We start from the raw sequence: 15,966 nt of genomic DNA, 5'->3' as shown, positions 1-15,966 counted from the left end.
ACACACTCCTATCACAACACACTCCTACCACAACACACTCCTACCACAACACACTCCTGCCACAACACACTCCTACCACACACTCCTACCACACACTCCTACCACAACACACTCCTACCACAACACACTCCTACCACAACACACTCCTATCACACACTCCTACCACAACACACTCCTACCACAACACACTCCTATCACACACTCCTACCACAACACACTCCTATCACAACACACTCCTACCACAACACACTCCTACCACACACTCCTACCACACACTCCTATCACAACACACTCCTACCACAACACACTCCTACCACAACACACTCCTACCACACACTCCTACCAGAACACACTCCTGCCTAGAGGTGTCCCCGACTAAGAATTTCCATAGTCGAATCTGATTCGTCCGATTCTGCCAGTAGTCCACTGATAGTCGAATCTATCATGGGGGGGGGGGGGGGCGCTGCAGAGCGTGCCTACACGGGGAGTCGGAGCAGCGCAGCTCAGTGCAGAGCGGTGCTCACACAGCACACGGAGCGTCGGGGCGCCTGTACCCACAGCGGCCCTGATTGCACTAATAATAATAAAAAACACAAATAATTTAAAAAAAAAACAAAACAGCGCAGGCAGGTAAAACAACACTTTATTTTCCTCCACACTGAAACACAGACTGGAACAAAGTGTCGGTGACTCTAAACATCAAACAAATGATTTATAGTTCAAATGAGCAGAACCAAACCCTCTTCTAACAAACGGCTCCAGCATGTCATTTATTTATATCTATAATCTCTGCAGATAAGATCATTTTTTGGCTAAACAGTTTCTCACATTATCTGCTCAAATTAAATGAAAGGCTTAATTACACTGCTGGTCCGTTTCGCAGCGCAGCATCCACGCAAAAACAAACACTAAAGTAAATAGAATTAGCCTTTTAGATAAATAAAAATAATAATATAATAATAACCTAAAATATTACAATCAAACGAAATAAAAGTCAGCATTAAAAATGAGAATTGAGTAACAGAACCGTCTTTTATTAGCCCAGTTATCTGGATACTGACCTGTTTAATGTGGAAAGCCATGTTGCTGTGAAGTGATATGAAAGGACACAATCTGCATTTGACTTTTTTGGATCATCTTTGACTTGGTCTGAAGTTCTGTTTTTTTCCGACATTGTAAGACTTTTAAAGTTCAGCCAAATCACCACCGAGACGCTGCTCTGTGACGGAGCTCTGCGCAAAATGGGATTGTGCCACTCACCATGGTGGTTGATTCACAGACACTAAATAGAGAGAATATTGAATAAAACTACAAGTTAAGTACATTTTTCCACATTATATTTGATAGGCTAACATGTATATCAAATAGGCTTTATATCATGTTTATTTGGGGAAAAAAACCAAGCAATTCTATGTAAAATCAGTCATTCAGCCCCCCCGTACAGCTGGAATGGAACGGTCCTCGTTTAATAACCACATTTTTTCGATGCTTCCACTGCGTGATTGGCCGTCGAATCAGGCCCCTTCCAACGAATCGTCCAATCGTCGACTATCTGAGGACACCCCTACTCCTACCACACACTCCTACCGGAACACACTCCTACCACACACTCCTACCGGAACACACTCCTACCGGAACACACTCCTACCACACACTCCTATCGGAACACACTCCTACCACAACACACTCCTACCACAACACACTCCTACCAGAACACACTCCTACCACAACACACTCCTACCACAACACACTCCTACCAGAACACACTCCTACCACAACACACTCCTACCACAACACACTCCTACCACACACTCCTACCAGAACACACTCCTACGAGAACACACTCCTACCACAACACACTCCTACTGGAACACACTCCTACCACAACACACTCCTATCGGAACACACTCATACCACAACACACTCCTACCACAACACACTCCTACCACAACACACTCCTACCACACACTCCTACCAGAACACACTCCTACGAGAACACACTCCTACCACAACACACTCCTACTGGAACACACTCCTACCACAACACACTCCTACCGGAACACACTCCTACCGGAACACACTCCTACCACAACACACTCCTACCAGAACACACTCCTACCACAACACACTCCTACCACAACACACTCCTACCAGAACACACTCCTACCGGAACACACTCCTACCGGAACACACTCCTACCAGAACACACTCCTACCACAACACACTCCTACCACAACACACTCCTACCAGAACACACTCCTACCGGAACACACTCCTACCACAACACACTCCTACCAGAACACACTCCTACCAGAACACACTCCTACCAGAACACACTCCTACCACAACACACTCCTACCAGAACACACTCCTACCAGAACACACTCCTACCAGAACACACTCCTACCACAACACACTCCTACCAGAACACACTCCTACCACAACACACTCCTACCACAACACACTCCTACCACAACACACTCCACCAGGGTGTCACCGGGCCGCGGAGTGTTCTTATGAACATGGGAGACTGTTTCTGCCTTTTCTCTTTGCATTTGCCGTGTGTTAGGCGTCATCTGGTTTCCTGCCACGCGGACCTGGACAGAAGTCCGTCCCGCTCTGCAGAGTTTCTGAGGAACGAGACCTGGAGCGCTCTGGAACCGGTCCGGCGTTCCAGGAAGGACCGCGGATCGCTTCAGTCCGTGAGTGTAAATCTGGAGTGGTTTGACCCTCCACCTCCCTACATCAGACTGTATTTCCATGTTAGAGGTCCGTCGTTAGCCTCCCTGATCCTCCTGACACCTCTGTGAACTATGACCCCGAGGCGTGTTACTGTTTCTGCGTTCCATTTCCACTTGGAATTATTTCTGATGTTTGGACGAGGCTCGTAGCTCAAAGTTAAAATTTGTTTTCTTCACATTAAAGGCTCAGTGGACCATTTTCTCCAAAGTCGAAACCAAACGTGTGTTACTCGCTCCAGACGGCCTGCCCGCTCTGCTGCTCCTCCCAGGAAACGCCGTCAGTGTCGGAAGCGCGCGAGGGCGTCGTCCTCCCCGGGCCTGCAGGCTGTTCACAGCTTCTGCCATCGGCCTCGCTCAGGAAGCTTGTTTTCCGGAACAGTTCAGTTTGATGATGTGAGACTCGCCGTCGGTCGGTCCTGAGGAACCGAAGCTCACGGCTACAGAAACACTCGGAATGCGCAGATGACGGGAGCGAGCGCCGGCGTGACGGCGTCACGCAAGCATTTCTCCGGCGTGGTCGACATGTTGGAGGACCAGTAGCTGAGATTCGCATCCCAGAATTCACAGGCTGAGAACATCGTCCACGACACCTTCAGCGTTACCTGCTGAGAAGGTTTCTTCCCCGACTCGCCTCTGGATAACCAACAGCTCGCCTCACAGGAACCAGCAGTCTGCTGTTCTAACGACTGAGGAATCGCGCTAAATGGGCCAATTTGCCAAAACGTTGAAGCAGCGCTTTAAGTTGGATAAATGTTCATCGACTGAAGAGCCGGATGCGAGCGCTGCTGCTGCTCGCCGTCCCGGACCGAGGGGAGAATAAAACACGTGTGTTCCGTTCTGCGTGTTCCTGGTCTGAGTGTTTCTTCTCTTTAAGCTCATCAGTGCTTTCCATCCTCTTCCTGGGTGATGCAGCCACTGAGGTTTTATGTTTTTACCACATTTATTTTACAGCTTTAACCTGAAAGAACACATGGACCGTGCCTCTCCGCCCCGGGGAACACGGAACACAAAGTGCACTTCAAGAACACGACCAACTAAATACTCGGGGTGTCTGCAGATATTGGACGATTCGTTCGCTGATCCGACGGCCAATCATACAGTCGAAGCATCCAGAATGTGGTTATTAAAGGAGGACCGCTCCATTCCAGCTGTATGGGGGGGGGGGGGTTCTAAATAACCATGATATAAAACCTATTTGATATACATGTTAGCCTGTCAAATATACTGTGGAAACGTTTACTTAGCTTGTACTTTTATTCAATATTCTATCTATTTAGTGTTTGTGAATGAAGCTCCATGGTGAGCGGCGCCGTCCCAGCTCCGCCACAGAGCAGCGTCTCGGTGGTGATTTGGCTGAACTTTAAAAGGCTCACAATGTCAGGAAAAAACTTCAGAACAAGTCAAACATGATCCAAAAAAAGTCAAATAAGTCGTGTCAGCAGCTCCTTTCTTATCGCTCCACAACACCGAGCATGGCTTTCCACCTCAGAGGGTCGGTAGCCGGATAACTGAGCTAATAAAAGACGGTTCTGTCACTCACTCCTCAATTTTAATGCTGACTTTTATTTCGTTAAATTGGAATATTTTAGGTTATTATTATATTTTTCTATTTATCTACAAGGCTTATTCTGTTTAGTTGAGTGTGTGTTTCTGCGCGGACGCCACACAGCAGCATTCAGCCTATTTCATTTAATGTGAGCAGATAATGTGAGAAACAGTTTAGCCAAAACTTTGAGCTCATCTGCAGAGATTATAGATATGAAGAACCGACACGCTTCAGCCCGTTGGTCAGAGGACGGTTTGGTTCTGTGTTTAAACTACTTCATTTGCTGGATGTTCAGAGTTCCCTCAGCCTGGAGCGCAAAACAACAGAGTTGTTTACCTGCTGTGTTTTTATCACTGCAACATTCTGCTGTAGCCGATATTCAAATGATTAAAAAAAAAAAAAACAGACGATAGATCAGTGGACGATCAGCAGGATCGGACCAATCAGATTCCACCATGTCAATTCTTAGTCGGGGACACCGCTACTGCATACAGAAGGCGAATCTCTGAGGTCGGGGTCTTCAACAGACCCTGACGGGTCCACATGGGCTCAGTGAGGGGGGCTCTGATTGGCTCAGTGAGGGGGGCTCTGATTGGCTCAGTGAGGGGGGCTCTGATTGGCTCAGTGCGGGGCGCTCTGATTGGCTCAGTGAGGGGGGCTCTGATTGGCTCAGTGAGGGGCGCTCTGATTGGCTCAGTGAGGGGCGCTCTGATTGGCTCAGTGAGGGGGGCTCTGATTGGCTCAGGGCGGGGGGCTCTGATTGGCTCAGTGCGGGGCGCTCTGATTGGCTCAGTGAGGGGGGCTCTGATTGGCTCAGGGCGGGGGGCTCTGATTGGCTCAGTGCGGGGCGCTCTGATTGGCTCAGTGCGGGGCGCTCTGATTGGCTCAGTGAGGGGGGCTCTGATTGGCTCAGTGCGGGGCGCTCTGATTGGCTCAGTGAGGGGCGCTCTGATTGGCTCAGTGCGGGGCGCTCTGATTGGCTCAGTGAGGGGGGCTCTGATTGGCCGGGCGCTGCTGTGGGACAGGAGCTCACTGGACTGAAGCAGCAGCAGTGGAACGCTCCGCAGCAGCAGGTCGGGTTAGAACCCAGGAGAACCTCCAAACAGGGTTGTGAATGACGCCTGAGTTTCCGGTCGCTCTGCTGGAGCCTCGGAGCTCCTCCCTGCAGCCTGGACCTGGTCCTGGTCCTGGGGGGCCGCTGCTCCTGCTCCTCCTCCTCCGGTCCCGCTGGTCCAGGTTGGATGTTTCCGTTGCTCCAGGACTGGATCTGGAGTTCTGGTGATCCCGACGGGAAAACCTCTTGTGGACATGTCCACGGTCGTCGTCCAGCTGGTCCCTTCAGCGCTCCGAGGAAATCCTCTTTTCTCCCGCGCTCTGCAAGAATCTGGTCCTGAACCGTGAAGCTGAGGACTTTTACCAGGACCGGGCGTGGCGTGCGTCTTTGGGGGCGGGGCCTCAGGAGCGGCGGCGGTGCGTCTTTGGGGGCGGGGTCTCAGGAGCGGCGGCGGTGCGTCTTTGGGGGCGGGGCCTCAGGAGCAGCAGTCCGTTCCGTGCTGGTTCTGCTCCTTCAGTTTCTAGACCTTCGCGCAGCAACGTTTCCACAAAGGCGGTCGCTGACGGAGAACCTGGTCCTGATGACGGTCCTGGTGACGGTCCTGGTGACGGTCCTGGTGACGGTCCTGATGACGGTCCTGATGACGGTCCTGATGTCGGTCCTGATGACGGTCCTGATGTCGGTCCTGATGACGGTCCTGATGTCGGTCCTGATGTCGGTCCTGATGTCGGTCCTGATGTCGGTCCTGATGTCGGTCCTGATGACGGTCCTGATGTCGGTCCTGATGTCGGTCCTGATGACGGTCCTGATGTCGGTCCTGATGACGGTCCTGATGTCGGTCCTGATGACGGTCCTGATGTCGGTCCTGATGTCGGTCCTGATGACGGTCCTGATGTCGGTCCTGATGTCGGTCCTGATGACGGTCCTGATGTCGGTCCTGATGACGGTCCTGATGTCGGTCCTGATGACGGTCCTGATGTCGGTCCTGATGTCGGTCCTGATGACGGTCCTGATGTCGGTCCTGATGTCGGTCCTGATGTCGGTCCTGATGACGGTCCTGATGTCAGTCCTGATGACGGTCCTGATGTCGGTCCTGATGTTTCCTCTGCCGCGGCGCTCTGCCCGTCACTTCCTCCTCCTGCCGTGTCGCTGGACCAGTTCGTTCGCGGCTTCCTCCACGTTCCGGATCCGTCCCTCCGTTTCCTCGGTCCTCTCCTCCCATCATGCCGTCCAGCTGCTCTGTCTTCCCGTCTGAAGTCTCTCGGCTCCTGCAGGATCTGGGCGTCGGCCACGGTTTACGGCTGTGATTAGCTTGTTAGCTTAGCTGGTGTTAGCTGAAGTAGCTAATGCTAGCGCCAAGTTTTCACCGGACTGAGTCTCTCGCTGAACTACTTCCTGGTCGGTTCCAGAGCAGATCATGTTTTTCTTCCCCGAGTCTCAGACGGGACGGACCAGCTGGCCTCCTTAACGCGGTTCAAATCCCAGAATGCACCGGTGTTTTCAGAGCTTCCTCACAACACGGCCCTGCGCGGTGGAGACTTCCAGCTACTCTCAGTCAGAGTTCTGTAGACCTTACAACCCGGGTCCCGCTGCAGGACCCGGGTCCCGCTGCAGGACCCGGGTCCCGCTGCAGGACCCGTGTCCCGCGCAGGACCCGGGTGGGTCCCGCTGCAGGACCCGGGTCCCCGCTGCAGGACCCGGGTCCCCGCTGCAGGACCCGGGTCCCGCTGCAGGACCCGGGTCCCGCTGCAGGACCCGGGTTCTGCAAGGTTCCAGACTGACTGACTCTTCCACAGGAGGTTGTAGGTATCCCCCCCCTCAGTCCCCCGTCTCCCCCCTGTCCCCCCTGTCCTTGTGTCCCCCCGTCTCCTGTCCCCCCGTCTCCTGTACCCCCCCCCCTCAGCCGGTACCGGTCCCTGAGCTGCGCAGGTTCTCCGGTTCTCTGGAGAACGTCTCACCTTCAGCCCGGGGCTTGGGCCGCTCCAGACCGCCGTCCTGCATGAGCTCGAAGGACAAGGAGACATTATGGACCTGAGGGACAGGGACACACCGTCACTGACACACAGTAACACACACACACACACAGTAACACACACCAGAGCTCCCGGCGGTCCGTTACCTTCTGGTCGAAGTTCTCCGGAGTGAGGAAGAAGTTGTAGAGCGGAACGAAGTATCCTTCCAGCAAGCCCATGAGCAAGACCAGGTAGACTCCGTCTGCAAACTGCACAGGAGGAAGACGCTCTACAGTCTGATGAAGAGGAGGAAGACGCTCTACAGTCTGATGAAGAGGAGGAAGACGCTCTACAGTCTGACGAAGAGGAGGAAGACGCTCTACAGTCTGATGAAGAGGAGGAAGACGCTCTACAGTCTGATGAAGAGGAGGAAGACGCTCTACAGTCTGATGAAGAGGAGGAAGACGCTCTACAGTCTGATGAAGAGGAGGAAGACGCTCTACAGTCTGATGAAGAGGAGGAAGACGCTCTACAGTCTGACGAAGAGGAGGAAGACGCTCTACAGTCTGACGAAGAGGAGGAAGACGCTCTACAGTCTGATGAAGAGGAGGAAGACGCTCTACAGTCTGACGAAGAGGAGGAAGACGCTCTACAGTCTGACGAAGAGGAAGATGCTCTACAGTCTGACGAAGAGGAGGAAGACGCTCTACAGTCTGATGAAGAGGAGGAAGACGCTCTACAGTCTGACGAAGAGGAGGAAGACGCTCTACAGTCTGACGAAGAGGAGGAAGACGCTCTACAGTCTGACGAAGAGGAGGAAGACGCTCTACAGTCTGACGAAGAGGAAGATGCTCTACAGTCTGATGAAGAGGAGGAAGACGCTCTACAGTCTGATGAAGAGGAGGAAGACGCTCTATGATCTGATGAAGAGGAGGAAGACGCTCTACAGTCTGATGAAGAGGAGGAAGACGCTCTATGATCTGATGAAGAGGAGGAAGACGCTCTACAGTCTGACGAAGAGGAGGAAGACGCTCTACAGTCTGACGAAGAGGAGGAAGACGCTCTACAGTCTGACGAAGAGGAGGAAGACGCTCTACAGTCTGACGAAGAGGAGGAAGACGCTCTACAGTCTGACGAAGAGGAAGATGCTCTACAGTCTGATGAAGAGGAGGAAGACGCTCTACAGTCTGACGAAGAGGAAGATGCTCTACAGTCTGATGAAGAGGAGGAAGACGCTCTACAGTCTGACGAAGAGGAGGAAGACGCTCTACAGTCTGACGAAGAGGAAGATGCTCTACAGTCTGATGAAGAGGAGGAAGACGCTCTACAGTCTGATGAAGAGGAGGAAGACGCTCTATGATCTGATGAAGAGGAGGAAGACGCTCTACAGTCTGACGAAGAGGAGGAAGACGCTCTACAGTCTGACGAAGAGGAGGAAGACGCTCTACAGTCTGACGAAGAGGAGGAAGACGCTCTACAGTCTGACGAAGAGGAGGAAGACGCTCTACAGTCTGACGAAGAGGAAGATGCTCTACAGTCTGATGAAGAGGAGGAAGACGCTCTACAGTCTGATGAAGAGGAGGAAGACGCTCTACAGTCTGATGAAGAGGAGGAAGACGCTCTACAGTCTGATGAAGAGGAGGAAGACTCTCTACAGTCTGATGAAGAGGAGGAAGACGCTCTACAGTCTGACGAAGAGGAGGAAGACTCTCTACAGTCTGATGAAGAGGAGGAAGACGCTCTACAGTCTGACGAAGAGGAAGATGCTCTACAGTCTGATGAAGAGGAGGAAGACGCTCTACAGTCTGACGAAGAGGAGGAAGACGCTCTACAGTCTGACGAAGAGGAAGATGCTCTACAGTCTGATGAAGAGGAGGAAGACGCTCTACAGTCTGACGAAGAGGAGGAAGACGCTCTACAGTCTGACGAAGAGGAAGATGCTCTACAGTCTGATGAAGAGGAGGAAGACGCTCTACAGTCTGACGAAGAGGAAGATGCTCTACAGTCTGACGAAGAGGAGGAAGACGCTCTACAGTCTGACGAAGAGGAAGATGCTCTACAGTCTGATGAAGAGGAGGAAGACGCTCTACAGTCTGATGAAGAGGAGGAAGACGCTCTATGATCTGATGAAGAGGAGGAAGACGCTCTACAGTCTGATGAAGAGGAGGAAGACGCTCTATGATCTGATGAAGAGGAGGAAGACGCTCTACAGTCTGACGAAGAGGAGGAAGACGCTCTACAGTCTGACGAAGAGGAGGAAGACGCTCTACAGTCTGACGAAGAGGAGGAAGACGCTCTACAGTCTGACGAAGAGGAAGATGCTCTACAGTCTGATGAAGAGGAGGAAGACTCTCTACAGTCTGATGAAGAGGAGGAAGACGCTCTACAGTCTGACGAAGAGGAAGATGCTCTACAGTCTGATGAAGAGGAGGAAGACGCTCTACAGTCTGACGAAGAGGAGGAAGACTCTCTACAGTCTGACGAAGAGGAGGAAGACTCTCTACAGTCTGATGAAGAGGAGGAAGACGCTCTACAGTCTGATGAAGAGGAGGAAGATGCTCTACAGTCTGATGAAGAGGAGGAAGACTCTCTACAGTCTGATGAAGAGGAGGAAGACGCTCTACAGTCTGACGAAGAGGAGGAAGACGCTCTACAGTCTGACGAAGAGGAGGAAGACGCTCTACAGTCTGACGAAGAGGAGGAAGACGCTCTACAGTCTGATGAAGAGGAGGAAGACGCTCTACAGTCTGACGAAGAGGAGGAAGACGCTCTACAGTCTGATGAAGAGGAGGAAGACGCTCTACAGTCTGATGAAGAGGAGGAAGACGCTCTACAGTCTGATGAAGAGGAGGAAGACGCTCTACAGTCTGACGAAGAGGAGGAAGACGCTCTACAGTCTGACGAAGAGGAGGAAGACGCTCTACACTGACCTGTGTGTCCAGCTCAGAAACCTCCAGGTTGAGCTTGTTCAGGTGTTTGTTCACAAAAGTGATCAAAGTCTGAAAACAGAACACATTTAGAACACACACACACACACACACACACACACACACACACACACACACACACACACACACACACACACACACACACACACATGTTTGTACAGCTATATGTTGTGAGGACATTCATTGACATAATGCATTTCCTAGCCCCTTACCCTAACCCTAACCATCAAAACTGAATGCCTAACCCTAACCCATACCCTAAACCTGACCTAAACCTAATTGTAACTCTAAACCAAAAATGAAGTCTTAACCCTCAAAAAGGCCAAAAAAGGTGTGTCAAATAGTGAGGACCGGCAAAAATGTCCTCACTTTCCAACAATTGTCCTCACTTGTAAGGTTAAAAACCCAATGTCCTCACAAAAGGTCCTCACAACATATAGCTGTACAAGTACACACACACACACACACACACACACACACACACACACACACACACACACACACACACACACACACACACACACACACACCTTCTTGACCACGTTGAGCTTGTCTGGAGCGTGATCAAACAGGGTGTCGAAGGCGTCGCGCTCTGTGGAGAGAACCAGAGACCAGGTTCTAGAGCTCCTCTTAGACCAGAGACCAGGTTCTAGAGCTCCTCTTAGACCAGAGACCAGGTTCTAGAGCTCCTCTTAGACCAGAGACCAGGTTCTAGAGCTCCTCTTAGACCAGAGACCAGGTTCTCGAGCTCCTCTTAGACCAGAGACCAGGTTCTCGAGCTCCTCTTAGACCAGAGACCAGGTTCTAGAGCTCCTCTTAGACCAGAGACCAGGTTCTAGAGCTCATAAAGGGATAGTTCAGGATCTTTGACATGAATCTGTACGGCCTCCCCGTCAGCGGCGTGGGTCATTCACACAGACTGACCCCTGACCCCTGACAGCGTCCAGTGAGCGGAGATCCTGTCCGGTTCTGGTCCAGAGGAAAGTAGTCCGGCAAGTTAGCCGGGGTCCCGAAAATAAAGCGTTTTTCTTCTCAAACCAACACGTGTCGGAGAGAGTGAGATATTCGCATCACAGACCGTTGCTGATGGAAAAGTCAGACCTCGTGAACACTCGGCTCTATTTTCTCTCCCTTCGTATCACTCCGCCTCCAGCTGGAGCCGCGCTGGTTTCACTTCCTTTACCGCTAGCAAAGAGCTAGCTAGCTCTAGCTCTTAGCATCTCCACTCCGCCTCCAGCTGGAGCCGCGCTGGTTTCCCTTTAATATCTCACAGCCTCAGATCAAGACCTGGTCTCGGTTCCACCTGCTTCATGACTCTTCAGCTCAGACTGCTGCTAAACCTGGAGTTCCTCAGGGTTCTGTCTTAGAACCCTTCATTCTCTGTGCTTCCTGGAGGAACATCATCAGAACGTTTCAGTTCTCGATCACAGGAACCTTCACAGAACGTACCGTGTCTGCCGGAGAACGCCCTGAAAACGAGACAGAACAGAGAGTCAGGGACACACACACACACACACACACACACACACACACACACACACACACACACACACAGCTGAAACAATGATTACCACAGCACCAGGACTGTTGCCCCAACCTGCCTGCCTTTGCCATCACAGATCACTGTGTGTGTGTGTGTGTGTGTGTGTGTGTGTGTGTGTGTGTGTGTGTGTGTGTGTGTGTGTGTCTGTGTGTGTGTGTGTGTGTGTGTGTGTGTGAGAGAGTCATGGCATCCCTCGTTCAGATGGATGTGTGTTGGTGGGAAACCTTCACTCTGATCAAGGTCAGTGATAGCCCCGCCCACAAAGTTAAAGACGCTCATCTGGGGCGCAACACAAGTCAACAAGTCATTACCGGCCGACAGTACCCCGATTCACCCCGATTCACCCCGATTCACCCCGATTCACCCCAACATCTCCCCAACGCCACCCTGACACTAACCTGAAGCTAACAAGATGCTACACCGACATCACCCCAACATCACCCTGACATCACCCCGACATCACCCAAACATCACCCCAACATCACCCCAACATCACCCCGACATCACCCAAACATCACCCAAACATCACCCCAACATCACCCCGACATCACCCAAACATCACCCCAACATCACCCCGACATAACCCAAACATCACCCCGACATCACCCAAACATCACCCAAACATCACCCCAACATCACCCCAACATCACCCCGACATCACCCAAACATCACCCCAACATCACCCCGACATAACCCAAACATCACCCCGACATCACCCAAACATCACCCAAACATCACCCCAACATCACCCCAACATCACCCCGACATCATGACGTCATCATGACGTCATGATGACGTCACGGTGATGTCACCCTGCTGTGACTCAGTCACGGTGATGTCACCCTGCTGTGACTCAGTCACGGTGATGTCACCCTGCTGTGACTCAGTCACGGTGATGTCACCCTCTTATGTCACCGTGACGACGGCTGAGCGCGGCGGCGGTTCTCACTCCGTGTTTCCGGTGATTTCCTCCTGAATCTGTCGGGACTGCAGGATTCCTTCTCGCTTCTGGAAGACAAAAAAAAAAAAGCAGATTTTCACTGAAGTCGCCCGGTTCCTCGTCTCAACGTTCTCCACAGAACGCCCCGGAACGCCTGACGACCGGGAACTCGGTGCTCTGTTCCCGGAAACAGAACAATTACAACAAACTAAGAAGTTCAGGAGCAGAAGGAGGAGAACCTTCATCAGGACCGAGAACCTGGTGGTCTGTCAGAACTCCAGAGTTCCAGAACAGTCCGGACGGAACCCATCAACCGGCCCTGACGGTCTGTGGAGGCAGCTGCTCCAGAACACTCCGGACTCCAGCAGAACCTCCAGCAGAACCTCCAGCAGAACCTCCAGCAGAACCTCCTGAAGGTCCCCGACGCTTCAGGAGAACTGTGAAGGTTCTGCAGTGGTCCAGGCGGATCCCGGACCTGAGATCTGGAACGTCTGCGTTCCCAACATCCATCAACCCGGCGGACCGCCTGGGTTCTGCAGAGCGGAACCAACCCAAGTGTCCACAGAGAGGGACAAGGGTCTGGAGCAACAAGGTCCAGAACCGGGACCCTGGACACTTCTGGACACGTTCTCTGCTCCGGACACTTCCGTAAAATAAATAAGTCTTCATGTTGTCATTATGGGATGTGGAGAACATTGGAGAACATTAGAGAACATTAGAGAACATCTCAACAGGGACGGCTGTGGGACCGCGGGAATAAGGAGGATCAGAAGGAGCAGAACGGGACGGACAACCCACCTGGACCACCACCACCTGGATGGAGACGTGGTCCGGCAGGCGGATGGGGGCCCTGAAGTGCTGCGACAGCGCCACCAGCAGGTGGAGGATGGCCACGATGCTCTTAGCGTGGACCGCTGGGGACAGAGGACAGGGGACCGGGGACCGGGGACCGGGGACAGGGGACAGTGGACAGGGGACAGAGGACAGGGGACAGAGGACAGGGGACAGCCTTCAGAGAGTGCAGTTCCACTCCGCACCACCAGGGGCAGCCAGTCTTGTCCGCTGGAGGAAGTGGCGGTGGAAGCGCAGAACGGCCACTCACAGTCCACGTTCCAGCGGATGTTCCGGGTGGACAGCTTGAGCGAGTCGTTGATCCGCTCCAGAACCGTCTGCAGCTTCTGCTTCTGGGCGATCTCCGACTGCGTCACCTCGGCCACGTTCAGCCGCTCGCCCTCCAGCTTCTCTGCAGCGCGGAACACGGAACACAGGGTCGGGTTCTGCAGCCGCTCCAGAACGAGCGGGTCAGGAGGAACCGTCCCGGTTCTACGGGCCTGACAGAACTGTCTGCTCAGGGATTCGAACCCGTGAATCGCACGGCTCTCCAGACTACCTGGTTCTGCAATCAGACAGATCTGGTCCAAGACCTGATGAGAGACCAGGTCTCAGACCAGGTCTACGAGCTAAAGAGCTAAAGGAGCTAACAAGCCAAACAAGCTAACGAGCTAAAGAGCTAACGAGGTAACGAGCTGAACGAGCTAACGGAGCAGAACGGCTCGGCGGACTCGTCCGTCTCGGCGCTCCTCCTGCGTTCAGCGGCAGAACAGAAGAGCTTGAGAGGAGAACCGGACCGGTTCCTTCAGCAGAACCGACGGTCCGGAAGCTTCCGGTTCCTCCAGCCTCCTGAGCAGCTTTTCAAAATAAAAGACCAACTTGTTTCTGGACGGTCTATCAGGACCAGCAGCTGCAGTCACCTGACGGAGAACCTCCAGAACCCGAAGGAACACTGGGAGGGCGTTCTGAGGCCTCGGCTCGGATACAGTCGGGGGTCAAAGGTCAAAGGGGCGGCGCCTCACCGAACAGCTTCTGCAGAACCTGACCGTCGTACAGATCCTCAGCCAGATCCTTCACGATGATACGTTCTCCCACCAGAACGTCGTTGATCCAGTCGATCAGAACCTGCAAGCAACAGTCCGTCAAGACCGGGACACAAACACCGAGAGACGAGGACAGAGGAGGACGAGGACAGGAAGCAGAAGAACAGGACAGGAAGTAAAAGAGGAAGACAGGAAGCAGAAGAAGACAGAAAGAAGGGGACAGGAAGTAGAAAAACAGGACAGAAAGGAGAAGAAGGACAGGAAGCAGAAGAACAGGACAGGAAGTAGAAGAAGAGGACAGGAAATAGAAAAAGACAGGAAGTAAAAGACAGGAAGTAGAAGAACAGGACAGGAAGTAGAAGAACAGGACAGGAAGTAGAAGAAGAAGACAGGAAGCAGAAGAAGTGAGAGTCAAACCTTCATCAACTCCTGAAGCTTCCGGTCGTTCTTGGAGTTTGGATCCACCATGGTCCGAACCTCGTTCTCCTCTGGAGGGAGGAGGAGGAGGAGGAGATGAAGAGGAGGAGGAGGGAGGGTGGAGAGAGGGATGGAGGAGGGTGGAGGGTTGGAGAGGAGGAGAGGAGGAGGAGGAGGAGGAGGAGGAGGAGGAGGGAGGGTGGACTTTACCCAGCATGGTGTCTTCGGGGTCCAGCTCATAGTGTGAAGGACTGAGAGGAAGATTGATGGCATTGATCCCTTCTTCCTGCAGCTCAGACACTGGACACACACACACACACACACACACACACACACACACACACACACACACACACACACACACACACACACAGATCAGCAGCCCGTCTTCACTGTAGAAACGTTTCAGTCCAAACCTCCAGCAGATCCCGGATCTTAGACCTGGATCAGATCTGACCAAACCAGGTCCCCTGTTCCCAGGAGCCCCGAGGCTCAGCCTGATGGATTGTGGGACCACCTGGTCACTGACCGGATCACCTGGTCATCAAGGGATCACCAGGTCCCAGAGGGATCCCCTAATCACTGACAGGATCACCAGGTCCCTGATGGATCACCAGGTCCCTGAGGGATCACCAGGTCAGTGTATCAGCCTCAGACCACAGCACAGGAGGCATGATGGGTACTTCATCTGCCCCTCTTCTTCCCATGATGCACCTGGACTCATCTAACCTCTGCATGACCTTCTTCCAGAGTCCTGGTGGGTCAGGGTCCTGGTGGGTCAGGGTCCTGGTGGGTCAGAGTCCTGGTGGGTCAGAGTCCTGGTGGGTCAGAGTCCTGGTGGGTCAGGGTCCTGGTGGGTCAGGGTCCTGGTGGGTCAGGGTCCTGGTGGGTCTCGCTGGCAGTCACTCAGCATGGAACAGTGGTTCGATTCCCAGCAGAAGCTCAGACCGG

General features: G+C 52.9%; 1 protein-coding gene across 1 annotated transcript in view; it reads right to left on the bottom strand.

The window, feature by feature from the left end:
- LOC115391844 (protein-methionine sulfoxide oxidase mical2b-like) overlaps positions 1-15,966 on the bottom strand; it is a 32,374-nt gene that overhangs the window by 2,196 nt on the left and 14,212 nt on the right. The window contains exon 15 of the mRNA XM_030096236.1: positions 6,881-6,886. Coding sequence (XP_029952096.1) covers positions 6,881-6,886 — 6 coding nt within the window. The remainder of the gene's footprint in view (positions 1-6,880; positions 6,887-15,966) is intronic.

The sequence above is a fragment of the Salarias fasciatus genome, chromosome 7 (genome assembly GCF_902148845.1).
Source record: "Salarias fasciatus chromosome 7, fSalaFa1.1, whole genome shotgun sequence".
NCBI lineage: Eukaryota > Metazoa > Chordata > Actinopteri > Blenniiformes > Blenniidae > Salarias > Salarias fasciatus.
Note: the sequence above shows the minus strand (reverse complement) of the source record. Positions and strands in the feature narration are given on the sequence as shown.